The sequence below is a fragment of the Stenella coeruleoalba genome (assembly GCF_951394435.1).
Source record: "Stenella coeruleoalba genome assembly, chromosome: 3".
Taxonomy (NCBI): domain Eukaryota; kingdom Metazoa; phylum Chordata; class Mammalia; order Artiodactyla; family Delphinidae; genus Stenella; species Stenella coeruleoalba.
Genome location: NC_137148.1, coordinates 116,288,099 through 116,308,225, shown reverse-complemented (window position 1 = coordinate 116,308,225; position 20,127 = coordinate 116,288,099). Strand labels below are relative to the sequence as shown.

Below are 20,127 nucleotides of genomic sequence, written 5' to 3'. Positions count from 1 at the left end.
TCTATGTAACCCTTTCAGCACCACACACAGGCAGGAGGCAGGACGCTGTCCTTTCTGACAGCCCTTGTCCATTGGCTTGTGCGAGGTGTGCTGGCGGGCAGGGGGGTGTCAGTGTCTGAATTCACCATCACAGGCCTTGAAGAGAAGAGCCAGCTGGTGCTGGCAGCCTGGGCTGTCAGTGTGTGTGGGAGGGGGCGCTACCAGCCACCTGGGACACCCAGGTTTCTCTCTGGCTGCAGGCTGCGCTGGCTGGGAGGGGCTCCTGGGCCACAGACCCCTGCAGCCAGGCACAAATGGTGCTCCATAAACGGTATTCCCCCGGCTGGTGGGATCCCAGGGGGTTGCAGCCAGACCTTCAGGGATGAGGAGGCACCGGCACACTGCCCCTAAGGTCGGGGCGGGCGGGCAGGCTGGTGGGCGCACGAAGCAGTGGAGACAGACTGCAAAAAGCAAGAGTGCTTCCCATTCCGCTGGGCTGGTCAGTGGGCTTCATTTCGGTCCCTCCCTGGGCTGTACTCTCGCTGTCTCCCCACCCCCATGCTGTCCTCAGCCTGGCCCTCGCTGGGGGATCTCTACTCCCCCTCCTCAGTCACGTCTCAGGCCCCCAGCCCAGCTCCAGCCCTCTCTCCGGGCGAGGAGGTCGTGGCGCTCTGTTTGGGCGCCGGTCCTGCCTCCCTCGGTGGGCCCCGGGAGGGGTCCAAGGCCAAACCCGGCCGCGCTCAGCCCCGGCCTCCGGAGCGGGTGGGGGTGTGGGTGGTGAGGGCGTTGGGCGCGGGAGGGGAAGAGTTAAGGCTTGGCGCTCCCCTCCCCCGGAGGGTGTGACCGCCTATAAGAAAGGCGCCGCGCTCCGGCTCTGGGGCTGCAGGCGGCGGGGGCGCAGCGCGGCTGCGGAGAGCTCAGGCCGTCCCCCTGCCTCCCGTGCCTCGCGCCTCGCATCTCGCGTCGGTCCCATCACCCGGGACCCGGGGCAGAATGTCGGAGTCCAGGAGGAGGGGCCGAGGCCGCGCCAAGAAGCACCGAGAGGGGAGGAAGCTGGAGCTCGAACCCGGGGAGAAAGGTAGGGCACCTCGGCGCACCCAGACACCCCGTTTCCCTGGGAGAAACCTGCCGCCCTCTCACCCGCCCCCAGCGTCTCGCGGGTGAGTCCGGGGCTGTGCGAGCGGTCGCCGAGGTGACAGGCACCGAGGGGCGCGGGTGCCTGCGTGCAAGCGGGTCTCCGCGGCTGGGCAGGCAAGGGACTGCGCACTCGGAGCCGGTCGGTGGCTGTGCGCGCCTGTCCTCGGGCCGCCGCGTCCCGACGGAGCGGGCAGGAAAGAGACACGACCCGAGCGGACCGGCCTGCCGCGAGGACACCGCAGCTAGTAGCAAAGTGGGGCTGACCAAAAGACAGCGGACAGGCAGACGCGGGGCCTGGCCTGGCCGCAGTGCTCAGGGAGCTGTCACTGTCTTCCCGTCCTCAGAGTGTGTTCTGGGCTCGCTGCCACCCATGTGCCACACCTCCATGAGTTCTGCTCAGCCATTGGAGCAAGGGCAGCATTGCCTGCCACCTCCTGAGAAGGGATGCCCTGTCCCGGAGAGCCCCAGGGAGTAGGGAGCCCCTGCTTCAGTGACAGGTATTTCCCTTAGGACTGGATCAGGCATCAGGCAGTTGTCCTCTTTGGTCTTCAGGAGTGACTCCCTTGGGTTCTGGGAGGTGAGAAGTTGCTCTGAGTGAGCAGCAGAGCCTGTGCTGAGACCCACTTTGGTGCCCTCCCTGGGCAGCTGCAGGGGGGAAGGAGGAGGGGTCTCCATTCAGTGCACTGGTCTTGGGCTTCTCAGGGATGGGCCTAAGGTGTGCAGGTCCTCCCCCCCAGAACTAGGCTTGCACTATTGGGATGCAGTTGGGAAACCTCGGGTTCTCACTTTTTTCTTTTTCAGGCAAGCATTTCGTTAATGCCTATTTGTACTTGTAAGCAGGCCAAGCATGTTCAAATGGTTCATCTCCATTTAATCCTCATAATAATCCTGGGGGTAGGTGGTCCCAGCCCCGTTTTACAGAAGGAGCAACTGAGGCTTATTGAGGTTAGAGTCACAAAGTAAGTTCCAGAGATAGGTCTTGGGGCTTCCAATCAGCATTCCTGGACAATGATGCCTATTTTAGTGTCTCTGTCCCTCACCAAAGTTCCTGCCAGAGCTGCAACATAAAAATGTCTTCAAAAGAGCACTGGACTGGGAGTTGGGAAGCTTCAACTGTGGTTAAGAATTTGGCCAAATTCCTTTCCTTTCCTGAATTTCTGTGTAATGCGAGAGAAGGGGTAGCAAGGTAGCCGGTGAGGTCTCTATTGGGAAGAGCCTAGGAGTTAAACACTGCCTTCAGCCCAGTAGAGAGAAGAAACTAAGGGAATTTTAAAGGCCAGGCTATGTTCTCTTCTTCATAAAGAAAGCCTCTTTGCGCATTTCTGCCGGATGAGTGTGTCTAGGAGTCCTCTGTAAGGTGATGGACACTGTGGGTCTGCCCTGACCATACTAATGCGAGGCAGCTTAGTCTAGGTTCGTGTAGTGTGGATGACCTCCAATCTGAGATCTGAAGGAATTCAGGGTGCCTGTTTTCAGGATCAGAATGCATGGCTTTGGCTCAGTGAGCCACCCTCTTCTCCCACCCCACCATACACATCCTAATGTGGGCACCTTGGAAGGCTGGCTAGTTAAGGGCACCCTTCCAATGTCAAGGTTGCAGGAGCTGAGCTGGTAGCAAGCCACATGGACTTCAGCTGGTGAGAATCAATAGCGCCGGGAAACGAGCAGCTGCAGAGGGTAGAGTACGCGTTGGGGCAGAGGTGGGAGAGGGCTATGAGTAGAAGATGCCACAGGCCTCTCAGTGATCTCTTCCAGCATCTTCTACCCCTGTGAGAAAGTCCTTCTTGATGTCTAACTATAATCTTTCCTGCTGTCTTTCCTTCTCTGCTTTCTCTTGTTTCCTGCTTCCCCGTGGGCAGCTCTTCAGAATGCTTCTTTCAGGGAGTTGGCTGATCAGTAGATACCAAACAGACCAAAGGCGTAAGCTAGAGGACTTTTGGAGACCTGGGACACTGTGGAATGGGGGAATCATGGGGGACGATCATGCTCTGAAACAAGATATCAGAAGAAACCATGTCAGTGAGAAGCAACAGTCTTAAATCCCTGCTATGTAACTGGGTGGGTCTGATTTCAAACCTGGTAGGATGAGTGCTTAAGCCAACAGTGGCCTACAGAGCGGGAGGCCTCCCTCACAGCTGCCCATCTGAGGCTGCAGGGTCCTCCTCTTTTATGCTCAGAGTGCCCCCGCCAGGGAGAACACGGACACTGGGCAGCTGGAGAGGGGTCTTAGCCGGGGTGGAGCCACATTTGGTTGAAAGATTGGGAGGTGCAGACATGGAGAGTGTGAGCAAGTTATCCATTAAAATCTTCAGCTTAGACGGGGGAGGGAATCTGGAAAGTGGGAGGGAGAAAGGAGGGAACATTAATTAATTGGCTCCCCTGTCCCTGACCACACATCCAGCAGCCCCGTCTCCTCCTTGGCAAATAGCAGAAAGGGTACCCCTGTACTAAAACCCAGGCCGGCGTGGGGAAACGGGCACAGGGGTGCCGGGGGGGACTGAACTGCAGGTGTGAACTCTGCCCCATGACTCACTGAGAATTCGCAGGGCCACTGCCTGGTATCCCTACCTGGGGCTGGGTCCCCCTCACCCCCCATTTTCCCTTATCCCAGGGGACTGGGGTAGGGGTGGCTCGTTAGCCTTGCCAGCCTTAGCAGCAGTGTTTGGGGGGAGGGGTGGATAATAAGCTCACTCACATACCTGGGGTCCAGCCTCTGTGTGGCCCCGGGCACTGCCCTCCCTCTCTCTGGGCCTCAGGAAATGTGCTCTGCTCTCAGCTCTCACCTTCTCCACAGCAACGGCAGAGCCTCAGGCCCTGTGTCTCTGAGAATCCTGAGAGGAGGAGAGCTATGGGATTAGGGTGGGAGGAAGGGGGAAAGCTGGCCCCAAAGAAACTGATAACCCCTGAAAGTGCTGTGTTGTTTTGAAGAACGACTTTGGAATTTGATTCTAAGTAACTGGCCTTTTCCATGTGCCCCCTGAAAGTCCGGTCAGGGTTTGATGGAAAGTGTCCTTCTGTTGGAGCTCCCATGTGAACTGGACTCTGTGTCTGCCCACAGTAGGGCAGGGGACAGGCTTTGGTCTTCATGGGGATATGAAGGGGGATTAGCATCACTAGCTGAGCACCCTGGACACATCTCATTTGAATGGGTGCAAAAAATCCTTGCAAGGTCTTTCTCTTTCATCTTTCCCATCTCCTGCCTTTGGTGAAGATAGCGCCCAGACTTCTAGGATCAACTCCTGTCTTTAGGCTGTCCGGGGTCAGGTCAGAGGTGGTCACGCGCCTGCCTACGTGTACGTGGCTGAGCCACATCTGGCAGTTGTTTTTGGCAGCCTCTGCCTCTGGCCTTGGCCCCTGGATGACCCTGCTGAGCTGGGTACCTGGAGTGGTCCTCCTGGCCCTCTGGGGCTCAGCCTGTGTCTCACACTCCGCTCCGTCTCCCTGGCACCTCAGGGTTCATTAGGAACAAGAACAGCAAGCAGAGAGTGACTTTGTACTGCCCAGCAGGCTTTCATCCTGAGAGCTCAAAGCAGTTCACACCCCAGGACTTATAGGTCCTCAGCCCAGGTCCCAGACACTCAGTGGTGGGGACGATGGGGCAGAGAGCCCTGGTCTTTCCAGATTGGCCCAGCAGTGGGGCCGGGGGCACACAGTGAGTCACCCACTGTGGAGGAATCAAGTGGCCAGTAAGTCTGGGATAGAAGTAAAATTGGACCGAGGGCTTCAGGCTGCAAACAAAGGGGATAGTTTCCTTTAAAAGAGTATGAGCTGGTGGGGCTTCCCTGGTGGCGCAGTGGTTAAGAATCCGCCTGCCAATGCAGGGGACACGGGTTCGATCCCTGGTCCGGGAAGATCCCACATGCCACGGAGCAAGTAAGCCCGTGCGCCGCAACTACTGAGCCTGCACTCTAGAGCCCGCAAGCCACAACTACTGAGCCCATATGCCACAACTATTGAAGCCCGCACGCCTAGATCCCGTGCTCTGCAACAAGAGAAGCCACCGCAGTGAGAAGCTCGCGCACCGAAAAGAAGAGTAACTCCCACTCTCTGCGACTAGAGAAAGCCCATATGAAGCGACGAAGACCCAACGCAACCAAGGAATAAATAAATAAATTTATAAAAGAAAAAAAGAGTATGAGCTGGGCCCTTCCTTCCCTCAGGCCCTCTGGCCCCTGTGGGTTCTATGAGCCGCTGGAGGAAGAAGCAGCAGCTTCTTGGGAAGCAGAAGCCCTTGGACTCGGATATTGATGAGAATGCCTAAGTGATCCCCACTTCTGCCCTCTGCCCTTGGTGCTGGGAGCTTCAGGGCCAAGCCCTGACCTTAGGGTGGTGCCAGAGTGAGGAGTGTATGGAGGAAAAGGCGCTAGCCCAGCACTGGCAGGCCCTAGCCCTGGCCTCGGGTGGGCTTCCCAGCGTGGCTACCCATGCCTGGTTGTCAGCCCCACTCCTCCTTCTAAGTCTCCTCTGCATTCGAGCACACAAGGCTGGCCTGACGAACAGTTGGCATAGGGAAGAGAAGGGTTATTTTTAAATACTGGCAAAGCGCTGCCAAAACTTCAGACCTGGGGTCCGTCAGAACCGTGTGCCCACTGTGTTTCCCCACCATGCCTGAGCCTGTAGCACACCGTTTATAACTTAGCAGGGGACAGTGCAGCGGATACTGTCTGTCTTCCTCCAGCCCAGCCCTGGCCTAGCCATCCATCCATTCACCAAGACTTCCAGGTCGTGGCCACGTGGGAACTATACACACTGCATGTGCTCTCATTCACTATAGTGTATTCAGTTCTGCAAACATTCATTGAGCGCCTCCTATGCAAATAAATCTGTAAACATTCATCGAGCTCCTCCTATGCAAATAAATCGCAGCTCCTGCCCTCAAGAAGCTCAGACAGATCCTTACAAAATACCTGTGATTGCATCCAAGTGTCAAGTCAGAGATCTGTATGTGATGAGGTGTATGATGAGGAAAGGAATGATTTGTTCTCCTGGGAGGGTGTAGAGGAGGCTTCTCAGAGGGGTGACGTTTGAGCTGAGCCTGGATGGTGAGTAGGAATTCACCAGAGTGAGAAAGCACCTTCCAAGAGGTAGGAACGTTCCATACCCAACCTGCTTGGGGCTGGGGGGTGGGAGAGGAGCAGGGAGAAAGGAGGCAGCTATCGTTTACTGAGCACTTACTACATGTCAGTCCTGGTTCTATAAAGTAGAGATACTATTTTATCATCCCCACTTTACAGATAAGAAAACTGAGGCAGGGAGAGAGTCCACGACTGGCCTGTGATCCAGCATGACTTAATGGCAGCATGGGATCTTAGGCTCAGGTCTGCCCCCTCCATCCTGCCTCTCCATGCACATTCCACCTGGCTCCAGGCTCTTCCACAGTCCGTGCCTCTCAAGACAAACCAGTGAAGGGCATAGGATGCTCTGTTGGTCCACTTGTTGGAGCAGGTCCTTCCCATCCCACAACTGGTCAGATATTTACTTCCTGGGCTCTTGGGCAGGGTTTAAGGGTACAGAGATGGGCAGGTTGTGTCCCTGCCCTCACAAGGAGCTTGCAGTGTGACTGTGGCAGTAAGGTGTGAATAGGAACTGTGGAGCACTGACAGAGGGGCAGCCCAAGGCCCTGAGGCTGTACCGACAGGCAGGAGGAGCTCCTGGGAAGCCTGAAGTTATTATGGTCAGTAGTCTAAGCAGAAACCAAGCTCAGGATCCAGAGTCCAGTGAGATCTAGCGCCAGTCTGGGTAGTTTTCTGGTCCTATGGAACCCCTTGTGCAAAAGGTGAACGTTTCAACCAGTGGGAACCTGGTTTAAAGCATAAACTTGGAACTTGCTAGTAATGCAAATTCTTGGGCCCCACCCCTGACCTTCTAATCAGAAACCATGGGGATGGGGGCCAGCAGTTTTAGCAAGCCCTCTGGTTGACTGTGATGCGTGCTGAAGCACGAGAACCACTGGTTAAGCTGTGGCCCAGCCTCCCAGGGCAGAGCCCTGCAGAGGGCATGCCAGCCCCACGGCACCTGTGCCAGGCATCATGCTTGGGGGCTGTCAGGGGAATGGGGTCGCCGCCTTGTGGGCTGAGAGAGATGGGGACAGACCTAGAGCTGCTAGGTCGAGCCTGGCAAAGGCTGACACAGAGTGGCAAGAAGAGAGACTCATTCCCATCAGAGGAATCTGGGCAGGGTTTCTGGAGGAGATGGGGTTGAGGTAGACCTTGGCGAAAGGAAGCACTGTGCTGGAGAGATCTAAAGAGGCTCGGCATTCCAGCTGAGGAAACCACGTGAGCAAAAGGGGGCAACAGAGGGTGTTTGGGAAATAAAGTGCAATTCCAAAGGTACGCTGCTGAACATGGTGTGTAGGAGGGAGAGATCAACAGGGCCAAACAGGTTTTCTGAGTGTCAGGCTGGTGAGTTTAGACTTCTCTGAAACAGCACGGAGTGAAGTGTTCTGAGCAGGAGGCTGACCTGGTCTCCCAGAGCCGCTCTTGAGGGATCGTCAGCCACCACCAGTTTGTGGCAGGATGGGCAAGGGGAGGACACGGCCAGGGCTCCTTCGACAGTCCCAGCCGATTAGTCAGGATGTGTGTATGGTGATGGGTGGGTACAGGGGGGCGTGAGCTTTGCCTCAGGATAGCTCACCAGCTGGCAGCACTTTAGAAGGATTCTGGAGGTTTGGGCCTGGCCAGAGGTCGGCGACTTCTAGCCCAGTCAGGCAAGGCGGGATCTGAGCTCAGGGGCCAGTCCCTTCACTGTACAGATGGGCAAACTGAGGCCCAGAGAAGTTCACACACCACAAGGTAAAGAGTTTGGCAGCTACCGGGCAAGAAAGAGAGCAACAGCTTCCTGAGACACTGCCCCCTCCCGCCGACCACTGAGCCCCGGGTCTCAGTTCCCCGAGTGCACTGTGGTCTCCTGCCCTGGTCCTTTGAACCCTTTGCCTGGAACACTGTCTGCCTCCTCTTGGCCAACTCCTGTCACCCTTCAGGCCCAGCACAGGCTTTGTTCCCTCCTCAGAGCCCTCCCTGGCCCTCAGGGTGAGGAGGGAGGCTGAGGTGTATGGTCTGTGCCCTCGCATCACCCAGCACCTCCCCATCACAGTACCGACCCCACTGTGTGAGCAATACCCCGCTCAGCTGGAATCCCCACCAGGGAGACCGTGTCACGTGACCCTCAGTACCCAACATGTCCTGAGTGCCCGGTACATGCTTGAGCGAATGAACGACGGAGGCCGTTATCAAGCTCTTTCACCTCTGTACACAGACACCTGTGGCCCGTTCTCCTATTTGTTTTTGTTTTTGTTTTTGTTTTTGTTTTTTGCGGTATACGGGCCTCTCACCGTTGTGGCCTCTCCCGTTGTGGAGCACAGGCTCCGGACGCGCAGGCTCAGCGACCATGGCTCACGGGCCCAGCCGCTCCGCGGCATGTGGGATCTTCCCGGACTGGGGCACGAACCCGTGTCCCCTGCATCGGCAGGCAGACTCTCAACCACTGCGCCACCAGGGAAGCCCTCGTTCTCCTGTTTGAAGAAGAGCAGTCTCATGGGAAGAGGCTGCCCTGGCTGAGCTTCCTGCCCACGGCCGGGGGCCCCTCAGCTGTCGAGCAGCCCAGTGGGCTGAGCAAGGGTAGTTCTTCAGGGAGGCCCCAATTGCACCATCTGCTCTGCTATCCTGGGGCAGATGCCTGTTTTGGCTGAGGGGGAAGGAAAGGACTGAGATGCGGAGGAGTGCTGGGTGGGAAAGGGCCCTGGGATTAGCCGTCAAGGGACCCCACCCTCCCCTGAATGCTCGCAGCAGTCTTGACCTGGGCCACTGTGAGGCACCCATCAGTCACAGCCCAGCTTAGATCACTAATTTATTTGTTCAGCCAGTGATCAGTGAGCACCTGCTCAGTGCCAGACACCAGGAGTATGGCTGTGCTCCCACACATCCCCTCCCTGAGGGTCCCACAGTCTAGAAAGATAAAAACCCACTTTGCTCTGAGGTAGAAAGCCCAAAGTAGGGCAGGTGAAATGCTCAGGGAGTCTGTGCAAGGCAGAGGTTGCTCCTGGCTCAGTGGATTAGAGAAGGCCATGCCATCTGAGGTGATCTCGAGGGATTTAGATGAATAAGAAGGGCCAGTTGTTGAGCTGTCTCTCTGTTCCAGGCACTGCGCTAAGTTCTTGACATACGTTATCCCCATCTAATTCTCACCACAATCTTAAGAGGCGGGTGAGATTGTTCCTGTTTTACAGACAAGGGACTAAAGGCTCAGAGAGGTTAAGTAACTTGTCTAGTTATACAAGACACTGGGCAGAGCCAGAATGCAAGCCGAGACTGGTCTGACCCCCAGCCTGTGTGTCTGACACTCTCAACTGTGCTTCTGTGGGGAAAGACATGGCGGCGGAGCATATGAGCAGAGGGCACGGAGGCAGGCAGAATACAGAACAGGCACACTTGGGGATCAGCCTGTGATTTGGTTTGCCTGGAATATAGAATTCCTGAAGGGAACCAGTAGGGGAAAAGGCAGAGAGTTGTGTTTGGGAAGGGGCCATTCACTGACCAAGCAAGCGTCCCCTGAGGACCCTGGCTGCCAGCCAAGGAAGGCCCGTAGCCTTCCTTCTACAGACATCATGGAGCCAAAGGAGGGTTTCTGAATGTCGGAGAGGCACACAGAGGTGAATCTTCCCAGAGTGGTACTCTGGGCTGGGGGACCAATATAGCCTAAACCAGGGCCTGGCAGACAATGGAGGCTTAGGAGGGTGAGGCTTGGTGGAAGGTGATTGGTCTCCACCTTTGGGGAGAGACACAGAGTTGTCACAGATGACAAGGTGACTGAAAGCGGGAACTCAGGAGAAAGAGCAGTCTTGGGAGAGAAGATGGAGAAACTGGTTTTCCCCCGTGCTGTTCGTGAGCTACTGACTGCAGATCCAGACAGTGATCTGTTTTAGGGTGAGTTCTTTCCAGCCTCCTGTCTCACTAGCCTGGACCACAAAGACCACAACACAGCCCTCCCAGACTCCAGAGTGCTTAGGCCAGGACTCTCCAAGGATAACTTGTAGGGAGGGTGGCCAGGCCTCTGGCAACGTGGGGGACCCCAGAACCCACTGAGGTATCTGCATTTGGTGAGCACGTAGGCCTGTATCCTTACCTGTATCAGGCCTGCTAAGACTTTTTCCCCTGAAACCCAACATTTCTTTGAATTCTTGTATTTTTATTTTATCTTAAAAATCCACAGGAACTTGCAAGTGTACTCCACCGTAGATCTGTTTGTTTTAATACAAAGGTGCTGCTTTTCCTTACTAATGAGCTTGGCAAACCCTTCAGAAAGAGGCCCTGAGGTCATCCTGTGGCTTTGCATGCATCCCAGGTTGAGAAGCCAGTCTTGTCTGGTGTATAAGGTGCCTCCCCTTTTCCCACCCCCACTTCATTTTCCACTGACCTAGAGCTTCAGGAACAACATTCTCCAGCCAGGCTGATGAGGTGGGAAGTGCAGACCTGTCCCAAAGGGGAAAGGGACTCTGGGATTCCCCTCCTCAGCTCTCTTTCTCTCTGGGTTCCTTGAACAAGGGGTAGCCTAGTCCATCAGCAGCAGGCCTTCTCCAGAGTGTTCTCCGAGGCCAGGGCCCATCCTTGCCCAGTGAGGAGCTTAAACAGAGTTGGGCAAATGGTAATGGCCTTGCAGGACTGTGATCTCTGTTGTCCCTACCTCTACCTCCAGCAGCCAAAGAGATGATAATCTCTTCCATCCCTCCATAGAGAGCTTTCTCTTGCCCCATTCCTCTAAAATAGGCAGAGTGTGGTTTATAGATGAGTCATCTGAGGCGCAGAAAGGCTAAACTACTTACTTAAGGGCGGACAGTTGGAAAATTGGGAGACCAGGACAAAGACCTGAACTACTGTGTCCTCGGTTACTGCTCTTTCCTCTGCTATGCACGGCTTCCTCTGTGCCAACTCTAGGTGTCTGCGGTCTGTGCCCTGAGCACTGGTAAGAACCAGGGAGCCGTATGCCACCCCAGCAACTGGTGCCTCTGCTCTGTGAACCTGTGCAGTCTCCCCAGACATAGGTGACATCCCCCGCAGTCCCCCATCTCTGCTGCTCATGTCCCCATGTCTCAGCCCTGAACCTAGGTGAGGAACTGTGGCGTAGACCTGCCTGACTCCCAGGGCTGGGCATCTCTGTCTTGGGAGGGTCCCGAGGCGGCAGTGTTTCTGTCAGGCCCCCGGGCTCCTGGCAGAGGGGACTGGGGGAAGGGAGGGGCATAGTGTTGGCCCTGGTGGTCAAGACAGGCCTGTTCTTGCCCTGCCCTCGCACTGTAGGGTTGGGTGTCAGTGGATGGGTGCTTCTGGATGGGCAGGCGAGGCTTTAAGGCAGGAACCATCTCAGTTGTTCTTAGAGCTGCCAAGCTTTGTGTCCTCCTCCTTCCTCCCTTCCCCTCTCTTCACCCATGCCCCTGGACCAGCGTCTGCTCTCTCTAGCTCCCATCCCCAGCCAGCCCTGGCCCCTCTTCTCTACCTTGTAGCTGAGGTGTCAGGCACCTGGCCTGTTGAGCTAAGAGCCCATTAGGTCTGGGCTGGCTTTCACTCCACTCCCAGCCTCAGTGGAGCCCATGGCAGTGGCCACGTTGTCTTGCTTAGCACCATATCCCTGATGGCTGGTAGGTGGCTGGTACATCACAGGGACTGAGGTGGATATTTGTTAGATGGTGTGAGAGGCGGGCAAGGCAAGCCCAGGCACCAGGCTGGGCCTGGTTGGCTGAGGAAAGGTGGCTCAGGGAAAGCCAAGAGGCCCAGCAGGGACACACTCCCTTTGGGAGGCCTGGCTTGTGGGTATCGAGTGGCTTTTCTGCAGGCTCCTGGGAGGATACCTGAGGGCCAGTTTCAGAGTAGGCCCTCTGTGCTCACTTCAACCAGCTGTGTTTTTAGTTGTTGTTGTTTCTTCTTTCCTTCTCATTTGAACTTGGAGTCTGTAATTAACCTCCCAGAGGTCGCGGTCACTTCTGGGTGGGGGAGGGGTGGGGAGGGGCTGGCCCACAGCCCATCAGCAGCAGGACAGTGGGCGACTTTGATGCCAGGCAGGCTGGCCGCATTGTCTCCAGGTGTTGCCCTGCAAAGGGGACTGCTCAGCCTTAGTCAGGAGGTGGGGACCATTAACCCTTTTAGGAGTCCGCTGCCCCTGCGCCCTGGTTGTCGGGAGGGAGGCCGGGCCTGGTCCGCCTGGCTGGGCTGCCTGGCCCTGTCCCAGGCATCCGTCTTGCTCTCAGATCTCTGCAGGCTCCACACCCACCGCCCACTGCCGAGAGGAATGAGGTCAAGTTGCTGGCAGCAGCGGTACTGCCTGGCCTCGGGGCTGGGATGTGGGAAAGGAGCAGCCCTGATTGTTCTTACTGTTGTTGTTCTCTTCAGTGAGGTGCTTTCTGGGGATTCCCTGCCACACAGATGCGGGCCAGGTGCCCCAGCTTGGCATCGGGTGATGAGAAAGCAGAAGCCCCCAGATTAACCATGGCCCGACTCGTGGCAACTGAGATGTGTCTTAAGGTTTTACGGGATCCCTTATCAAGGGAGATCTTTTTGCGGAGACCTGGGTCATCCCTGAGAGACTTTCCTCTTGTTGTTAGAAAGCTGCCAAAAGAGCTGTCCCCACACGCCCACACCCCTACTCCAGAGAGCTTAGGTGGGCCCTAAGCAGCAGGACTGGGACGGGAACGGGACAAAGTGACCTCTCAAGGAGGATGGGAGCTCAGTAGACAGGGCTTGGTCTGAGGAGACACTAGAGGTGGTGAAGGGCGAGCTGAACAACACCCTAGGGCCACCTAGGCCGTCAACTTGCTGTCTGCCCCAGCACCTGGGGTGGGGGCGGGGAGCAGCAGCCCCGGGGAAGCAGGGAATTGGGAATCTCCACCCCCTTCTTTTGAACACAGATCTTCCTCTTGCTTCTACCTGATGCCTCTCGTCTGTCCGTTCTCCTGTGTGCTGGGCCTTTAGGGTGCCCTCTCTGTGTGGGGAAATAAGCACAGACCCTCAGGACTGTGAGCCCTCCCTTTGGCTGCAAAGCTGAATTTATAGAGAAGTTTATGGCGATATTATTAACATTAGCAGAACGTTGGAGACAACTGAACAAGTTCCTCTGAGCAACAGAATATTATGCAGCCTTTAAAATGATTTAGATCTGTATTTCTAGATTTGGGGAAATGTCTTCATAATACTTTAACCAGGAAAAGTAGGCTATAAAACGTTTTCAAGAGAAGAGTCTTGCAGGAAGTATTTGAAAATGTTGACAGTGGTTTTCTCTCTGGTGGTAATTGAATGGATTTAAATGTGCTTTTCTTTTTCCTTACTTGCACTGTGCAATTTTTTTTTAATAAAGTTATTTATTTATTTATTTTATCTTTGGCTGAGTCGGGTCTTCGTTGCTGCGCGCAGGCTTTCTCTAGTTGTGGCAAGCGGGGGCTACTCTTCGTTGCGGTGCGCGGGCTTCTCATTGCGGTGGCTTCTCTTGTTGCTGAGCACAGGCTCTAGACGCGCGGGCTTCAGTAGTTGTGGCACGTGGGCTCAGTAGTTGTGGCTCACGGGCTCTAGGGCACAGGCTCGGTAGTTGTGGCCCACAGGCTTAGTTGCTTCACGGTTTGTGGGATCTTCCTGGACCAGGGCTCGAAGCCGTGTCCCCTGCATTGGCAGGCGGACTCTTAACAACTGCGCCACCAGGGAAGCCCACATTGTGCAATTTTTCTACAACAAGAATGTATTTCTTATGTAACAAAACAATAACAGAGAGGAACAAGCTAAGCTCCTTGGTGGGTAGGAGTGGTTGCTCCATACGGGGCTAGGTCATTTCTGTCTGGGACAGCACAGGACATGGCACATAGTAGCACTTAGTAAACACAGGTTTGACTGACTAGGGGCTGAGAGCCTACCCACTGGGTTGCTTCAGCTCTTGTCCTGACAGATCCCATCCACCCCAGGAAGACTATGTCTCTGCTTGGTTCAGCTCTGACCCCAAGACACTCTAGGGACACTCTAGGTATAGTGGTCTCCATACCTCACACTAGCATTGCATTCTGGGCCCTGGGCTATAAAAGTGACCCAGACAATACCGGACCTGGCTCAGAGATGGTGCCCAGGCTGGGGCTAGAGCTGGCCCACTCATGTCTAAGCTCTATCTTCAGCTCCTCAAAGTCTGCTGTGTCAGCAGCCTCTTAGCCTTGTCCCAGGTGTTCCCAGGGTCTGGTACTGAATCCGATGGGATGCAGTGGGAGAAGCAATGGTGGCTCAGGATAAGAACGAGCTTAAAATGCAGAAAGTAAAGTAAGATCAAGTCATTCCCCGACTTATAAGCCTCTGATACTTCCCATCACATCTACAAAACTCCAGGGCCATCTTGCACAGGTTGTCCACGCTCCTCACTGCAGAAAGCCTGACAGGGCTCCAGGCCCAGGAGTGAGGGTACAGAGGTCCTCTGGGCAGTGTTCCCAGTGCCACCTGCGGGGTGTTCTTCCTGGGCTGCCGCTCCTCTCTCCAAGGGACTTGCTTGAAGTAAAAAATGCAGCCTGTTCACAGGGTCCCATTCCTTTCAAAACACACATCCTTGGCTTTCAAAGAGCCGTGAACTAAGGTATCTGTGAACAGGGACCAGGACTGGATGCTGCTAGAGCAGGAGACATAGGCTTTCAGTATCTCAGATGATGCTCGTGAGGAACTGTTAAGAGACAGAAAAGAAGACTCTTCGTAAAGAACACAGCATGATTGAAATGTATGGTGGTTTTTATTGCCATCCTTTAGCCCAGTGCTGTCTAACAGGAATATAATGCGATCCACATATGTAATTTAAAGTTTTCTAGTAAGCACATAAAAAGTGGCGGGGGGAGGCAAAACAAACCCAGACTTTTCGTCCTAGCTCACACAGCCTCATGTCAGTCACCTGGGCCTACTTCTCCAGGCTCCCCTGCCTTCCAGAATCTTCTAGCCACCTGGGCCTCTTTTATCCCTTGAACTCACCAAGCGCATTCACCCCTCAAGGCCTTTATCCAGGAGCTTATTACTGCCTCATATTTCCTGAGATTGTTTGCTGTTATCTACTCTCCTCACTCTAATGCAGGCTCCCAAGAGCAGGAAGTTTATCTGCCTTGTTCACCACTGTACACTCAGGGCCCAGAACAGTGCCTGGTATATAGTAGGGTGAATGAATGGGGAAAAAGTGAACTGGATGGGGTTGTTCTGAAGTGAGTGGACTGTCACTCGGGTCAGGTCACACAAGGTTCTCACTAGATGGGGTGGCTCCTTGTCATCTGAAATGCTGTCCTGGGTTTCCCATTGGTGGCAGGGAACGACCTTGAAGCCCCCAGTTCCTCGGGCCCTCTGAACTGGGGTCGTGTCTGCTGTTTCTGGGTCAGTCTCTGTGTAACCAGTACCACCACCATTAAGCAGTGGCCTCGGGCTCAGGGCACAGGGCGCCAGGACTTGTCAGGAAGCACCACCTCCTCCCACCAGGTATTCCACCACCCCCACCCTGGCTCATTGGGAGGAAGGGGGCCTGGGTTGGGGAGGGTGGGGTCAGGGGTCTCCCTAACCTCAGAACTTCAGGGAAGGTCAACACTCTCCAAGCAGGGTAAGGAGGCACCTGAGAACTTGAGAAGAGCTCTCTGTGTCCCCAGTTCACGAGGAGGGGGAGGAGCCTAGTTGCAGGTCACCAGGTGACCAAGAGGTTAGATCACTGTGTGTCAACCCAACATTGGAGCAAAGCCGCCTGTGAAGATGTGTTCAGCTTGCAGCTTGCTGTCAAGCTCTACGCTTACAATATGTGCTCTTGCCTAGAGTATGTTACATATTTATTATATATTTTTAAAACCCACATACCTGGACCCATCCTCACAGGTCCTGCTTCAGAATGTCCAGAACAATGTCCCTGGCACTGACACACTTTTTAAAGCTTCCCATATGGTTCTCATTAGCATCTAGGGTTGATAACTATTGATAAGGAGTGACGGGGCCCCGAGAGCAAGCAGACGGAGGACAGTGGGGTGTAGGTAAGGGAGAAGGATGCTGAGGCAGGGCTTCAATCACACTAGAATAATGAAGTTCCAGAAAGTCCCACAGATTGATAGGTTGATACACATAAAACCTCCGAGTGTCAAAAAAAAAAAAAAAAACCCAAAACAATAAACCAGCATTTAAAAATGTCAGAAGCAGGTAATTGGGGAAAAACATTGTGGCAAAAGGTGAATAGCCTTGCTATTTATAAAGAACTCTTACAGATCAGTAAGAAGATGAGCACCCAGTAGAAAAACAAGAGTGCAGACAAGAACAGGCAATTCAAAAAGAAGAAATACAATGAGCCAATACACTTATGAAAAGCGGTCAGCCTCACCAGGTATCAAATAAGTGCAAATGAAAACAACAAAGAGGCATTATCTTTTGCCTAGCTAATTGGCAGAGATTAAATACATGATAATGCCTCATGTGGTGAAGGTGTGGAAAAAACAGGCACCATCGTTCACTGGTGGGAGTGCAAATTGGTGCAACCTTTCCAGAACGCAGTTTGGCAACGTGTAAAGCTGAGGAAAACTGCACACCTTTCTGGTGCAACAATTCCACTTTTAGGAAGATTGCCTTAGGAAATAATTGTGGATAATAATAACAGTAATAGCTAACCTTTATTAAATGCTCTGTGCGTGCCAGAGCTCTACATCCCTTATCTCATATAATCCTCAATCATCATCCCATAAGGTAGGAGCTGTTTTTATCACCTGTGTTTTACAGATGAGGAAGCTGAGGCACAGAAGGATTAAGGCGATAGCCTGAGGACATAGAACTAACAAATAGCAAAGCGTGGGTTGAATACAGGCAGTCTGAGTCAGGAGCCTCACTGCCCTTACAGGAGTATACGCTGGATCTGTGCAAAGGTTGATGTGCACTGGATATATACACTGGATGAAGCTGCAAGGGTGTTCCTCTGGGCTTGTCTGTGATGGGGTGTGGTGAGGCAGGGGAGAATGTATGCTGAATGCTCCACAGTAGGAATTGGTTACATAAGTTCTGATTCACCCATTCAGGAATATTATGCAACCCTAAAAATGGTGCTACAGGGAAAAAATGTGTGTGTAAATACTAGGGGTTTTTGTTTATGCTTAAAACGTCTCTGAAAGGATGTAAAAGGAACTGATAAAATTGATTGCCTTCTAGAAAGGCAACTGTGTGGCCTTGGTCAGAAGTTAGAGGGAGATCTGTTTTTTAAGCCATATACCCCTTTTCACTTCTTGAATTTTGAATCATGTGAATATATTCTCTATTAAAATATTTATATATCTATAAATACATACACACATAAGTTGTTATGTTATAGAACTTATTCCAGATAATAGCATTTCAAGGAAATAAAGTCAAGGGTTTCCCAACAAAGCTCCAAGACCCTTACTTGGGGAATCATACTGAAGTCAATGAAGATACTTCTTTAATGTTTACCCACATGTTTCCCAAACTGATTTGCTCGTGGAACCGTTTTCTTAGGTAGTATCTATTATCCTCTTTCTGGATATGCCTGTCCTATAGAAGTCAGTTTGCAAAATGTTATTAATAGTTAATGCCAAGATGAAAGGCTTACAGTGTTTCATTACATGAAAGAAACATGTTACTGGCACTGATCCCACTTTGTTTAAAAATAGATGTGTAGGTGCGTGTGTGTGTGTGTGTGTGTGTGTGTGTGTGTGTGTGTGTGTGTATGTGTGTTTTAAATACTGGTAAGTACTAGGATAATGGATGATTTTATTTTCTTTTATCCATTTGTATTTTTGAATTTTCTAAAATGAACAAACTCATTTCACAAGCACCATTTTTTTGAATCTATGTACTATATTTTTTAAGGCTTCGGGAGCACTTTCTCTCCATGCTCCCTCTACCCCTGTACCCCACGCTCATCTACTCCCTACTAAAAGCAGCAGCCCAGGGTTAGGTTCAGTGAGGGGCCCCTGTAGCCAGGCCCTCTCACCTGTCTTTATCCAGAGCCAGCTTGAGCTGTGACTCTGAACTGGTGGGGGAAGGACCAATGGCCTAGACAGGGTCAGTCAGTCCCCAGACAACTCTCTGGCCCCAGCAGACCCTCCCCTCAACCAGTTTCTCTGTTCCTCAAAGAGAGCCATTGAGGCTGCAAAAGCAGACACCGGCCTGCTACAAGCCTGGCACACTGCACATCCAGATACCTGGGCTCTGTGGCTGCCTGGCTGGGTGACCTTGGCCAAGTTACTTAACCTGAGTCTCATCTTCACCCTTTATGTTAGCATGACACTTGCCTTACAGAGCTCGGTGACCAAATGAGAGCACACACAAAGGCACTGGGTATCCTTTACAGGGCTGTCCCAGTGGAAATTATCACACGCCCCAGCAGGGAGCATGGACTTGCCATCACTGTCCTAAGAACAGAGTACTTTTTCCTTTTCTTTTTTTAGGTTGTTAGAGGGAGGGGGGCAAGGAGATGAAACATGGGAGACCAGGGCAGGTGGAAATAGAATGGTGTTCAAGAAAAATGGGAGAAACCTCTTAGCTTGGCATTTGGAGCCCTGCAGCCCTGTGCCCACCAGTGTAGCCCCAGGCCCCAGCCCCCACACAGCCACACCACTTCACCCATTCAGGGCAGCTCACCTTGCTGACCACGTGCGATTCTGATAAACCACAGCCTGGGCCACCTCCCTCCCTTCTAGCTCCCCCATCCTTTAACTCTCAGCTGAGTTAGCTCCTCCCCCACTCTAGGTTGGAGACACACCTCTGGGCTTCAGCACCCCCAGGCCTCCATAAACCACGCTGTGATGTCAAGGCCAGGTTCCAGCTCCTCTGCTAGACTGAACTTCCTGAGGGCAGGAGCTGTGTCTGTCATTTTGGTCCACTTGTGTCCTCTGGGCCCAGCATAGGCCTGGGGGTCTGGGACAGGAATTAGATCTTGAGCACTGAAGTCAAGGAGACCTGGGTTTGAATTCCAGTTCCAGCCCCTTGGGGAAGTGACTTCACCACTCTGAGCCTCAGTTTTCCCCATCTGTAAATGGGTTTAATCATTGCAATGAACTCACGGGGTGATTTTCATCAGCTAATGTGTATCAAGCTCTGAGTACCATTCCAGGCATGAAGGAAAACTCTCCACAGGCGGTACCCACACTGACATCAACGCAGACCCTCCGTGAAGGCTTGTTGATTTGAACTAGGAAGTGACACCAGGAGGGGTGGCTCCCCAGGCTCACCCTCTTCCCCACCCCCCAAGGACAGTGGCCCTTCCTCTGCTGCGCGTGCTTGGCGCTGCCCCACCACCAACACGCTCACCTCCTGCCTTGTATCCCCACAGCCACCCGGCCCAAGCTGAAGAAGATGAAGAGCCAGACGGGACAGGTGGGTGAGAAGCAATCACTGAAGTGTGAGGCAGCAGCTGGTAACCCCCAGCCCTCCTACCGCTGGTTCAAGGACGGCAAGGAGCTCAACCGCAGCCGCGACATTCGCATCAAGTACGGCAATGGCAGGTGAGCGACATCCCTCCCTCCATCCACCCGGCCACCCCTGATCCTTCCTCAGAAGGAGGGGCCTGAGCCGGGAAGAGCCCAGGGTTGTTCCCCCAGATCCACCGGTGGAACCAGTTCCAGTCCCCCCTCTTTTGTGGCGCCCAGTTTCTCCTGGCAGCTCCAGCCCCTCTGGTGATGCTGCCCCAGCGTCTTGCAGATGACGGTACCTGCTTAATTAATGTCCCTGGATGGTTGAAGGCAATTTGATTGTCCAAATCAGCTTTAACTGTGGAGTCCCATCTTGGGCATAAAGCTTCTCAAAGGACCTGCCACAGGGTCGGAAAGCCCACCATTGGGCAGTTTTTGGTGAAGGACCCTGACTCTAGATTGGGTCTGGGAGGGCACGTGTGATGACGGGCTGGTTCCTCAGTTCAGCAAGCTGGCACTGGGCAGACAGCCAGGTGAGGGAAAGGCACATGGCTTTGACTGGTGTCGAAGGAGTCTGTATCTCAGACAGTTCCCCTGTGACATGGAAATTGACTTTAGTCTTTGAGTCAGTGCTCCAGGGA

The 20,127-nt window shown here is 53.6% G+C and overlaps 1 protein-coding gene across 3 annotated transcripts in view; it reads left to right on the top strand.

Annotated features, from left to right (window-relative positions):
• Positions 1-20,127, top strand: part of NRG2 (neuregulin 2) — a 179,458-nt gene that overhangs the window by 122,112 nt on the left and 37,219 nt on the right. For 2 of the 3 annotated variants that reach the window (XM_079917260.1, XM_079917262.1), the window contains exon 2: positions 19,408-19,579. In XM_079917260.1, the coding sequence (XP_079773386.1) occupies positions 19,408-19,579 (172 nt within the window). Of the gene's footprint in view, positions 1-837; positions 1,058-19,407; positions 19,580-20,127 lie in introns of those variants that run through there. The other variant, XM_079917261.1, reaches the window with a different exon arrangement.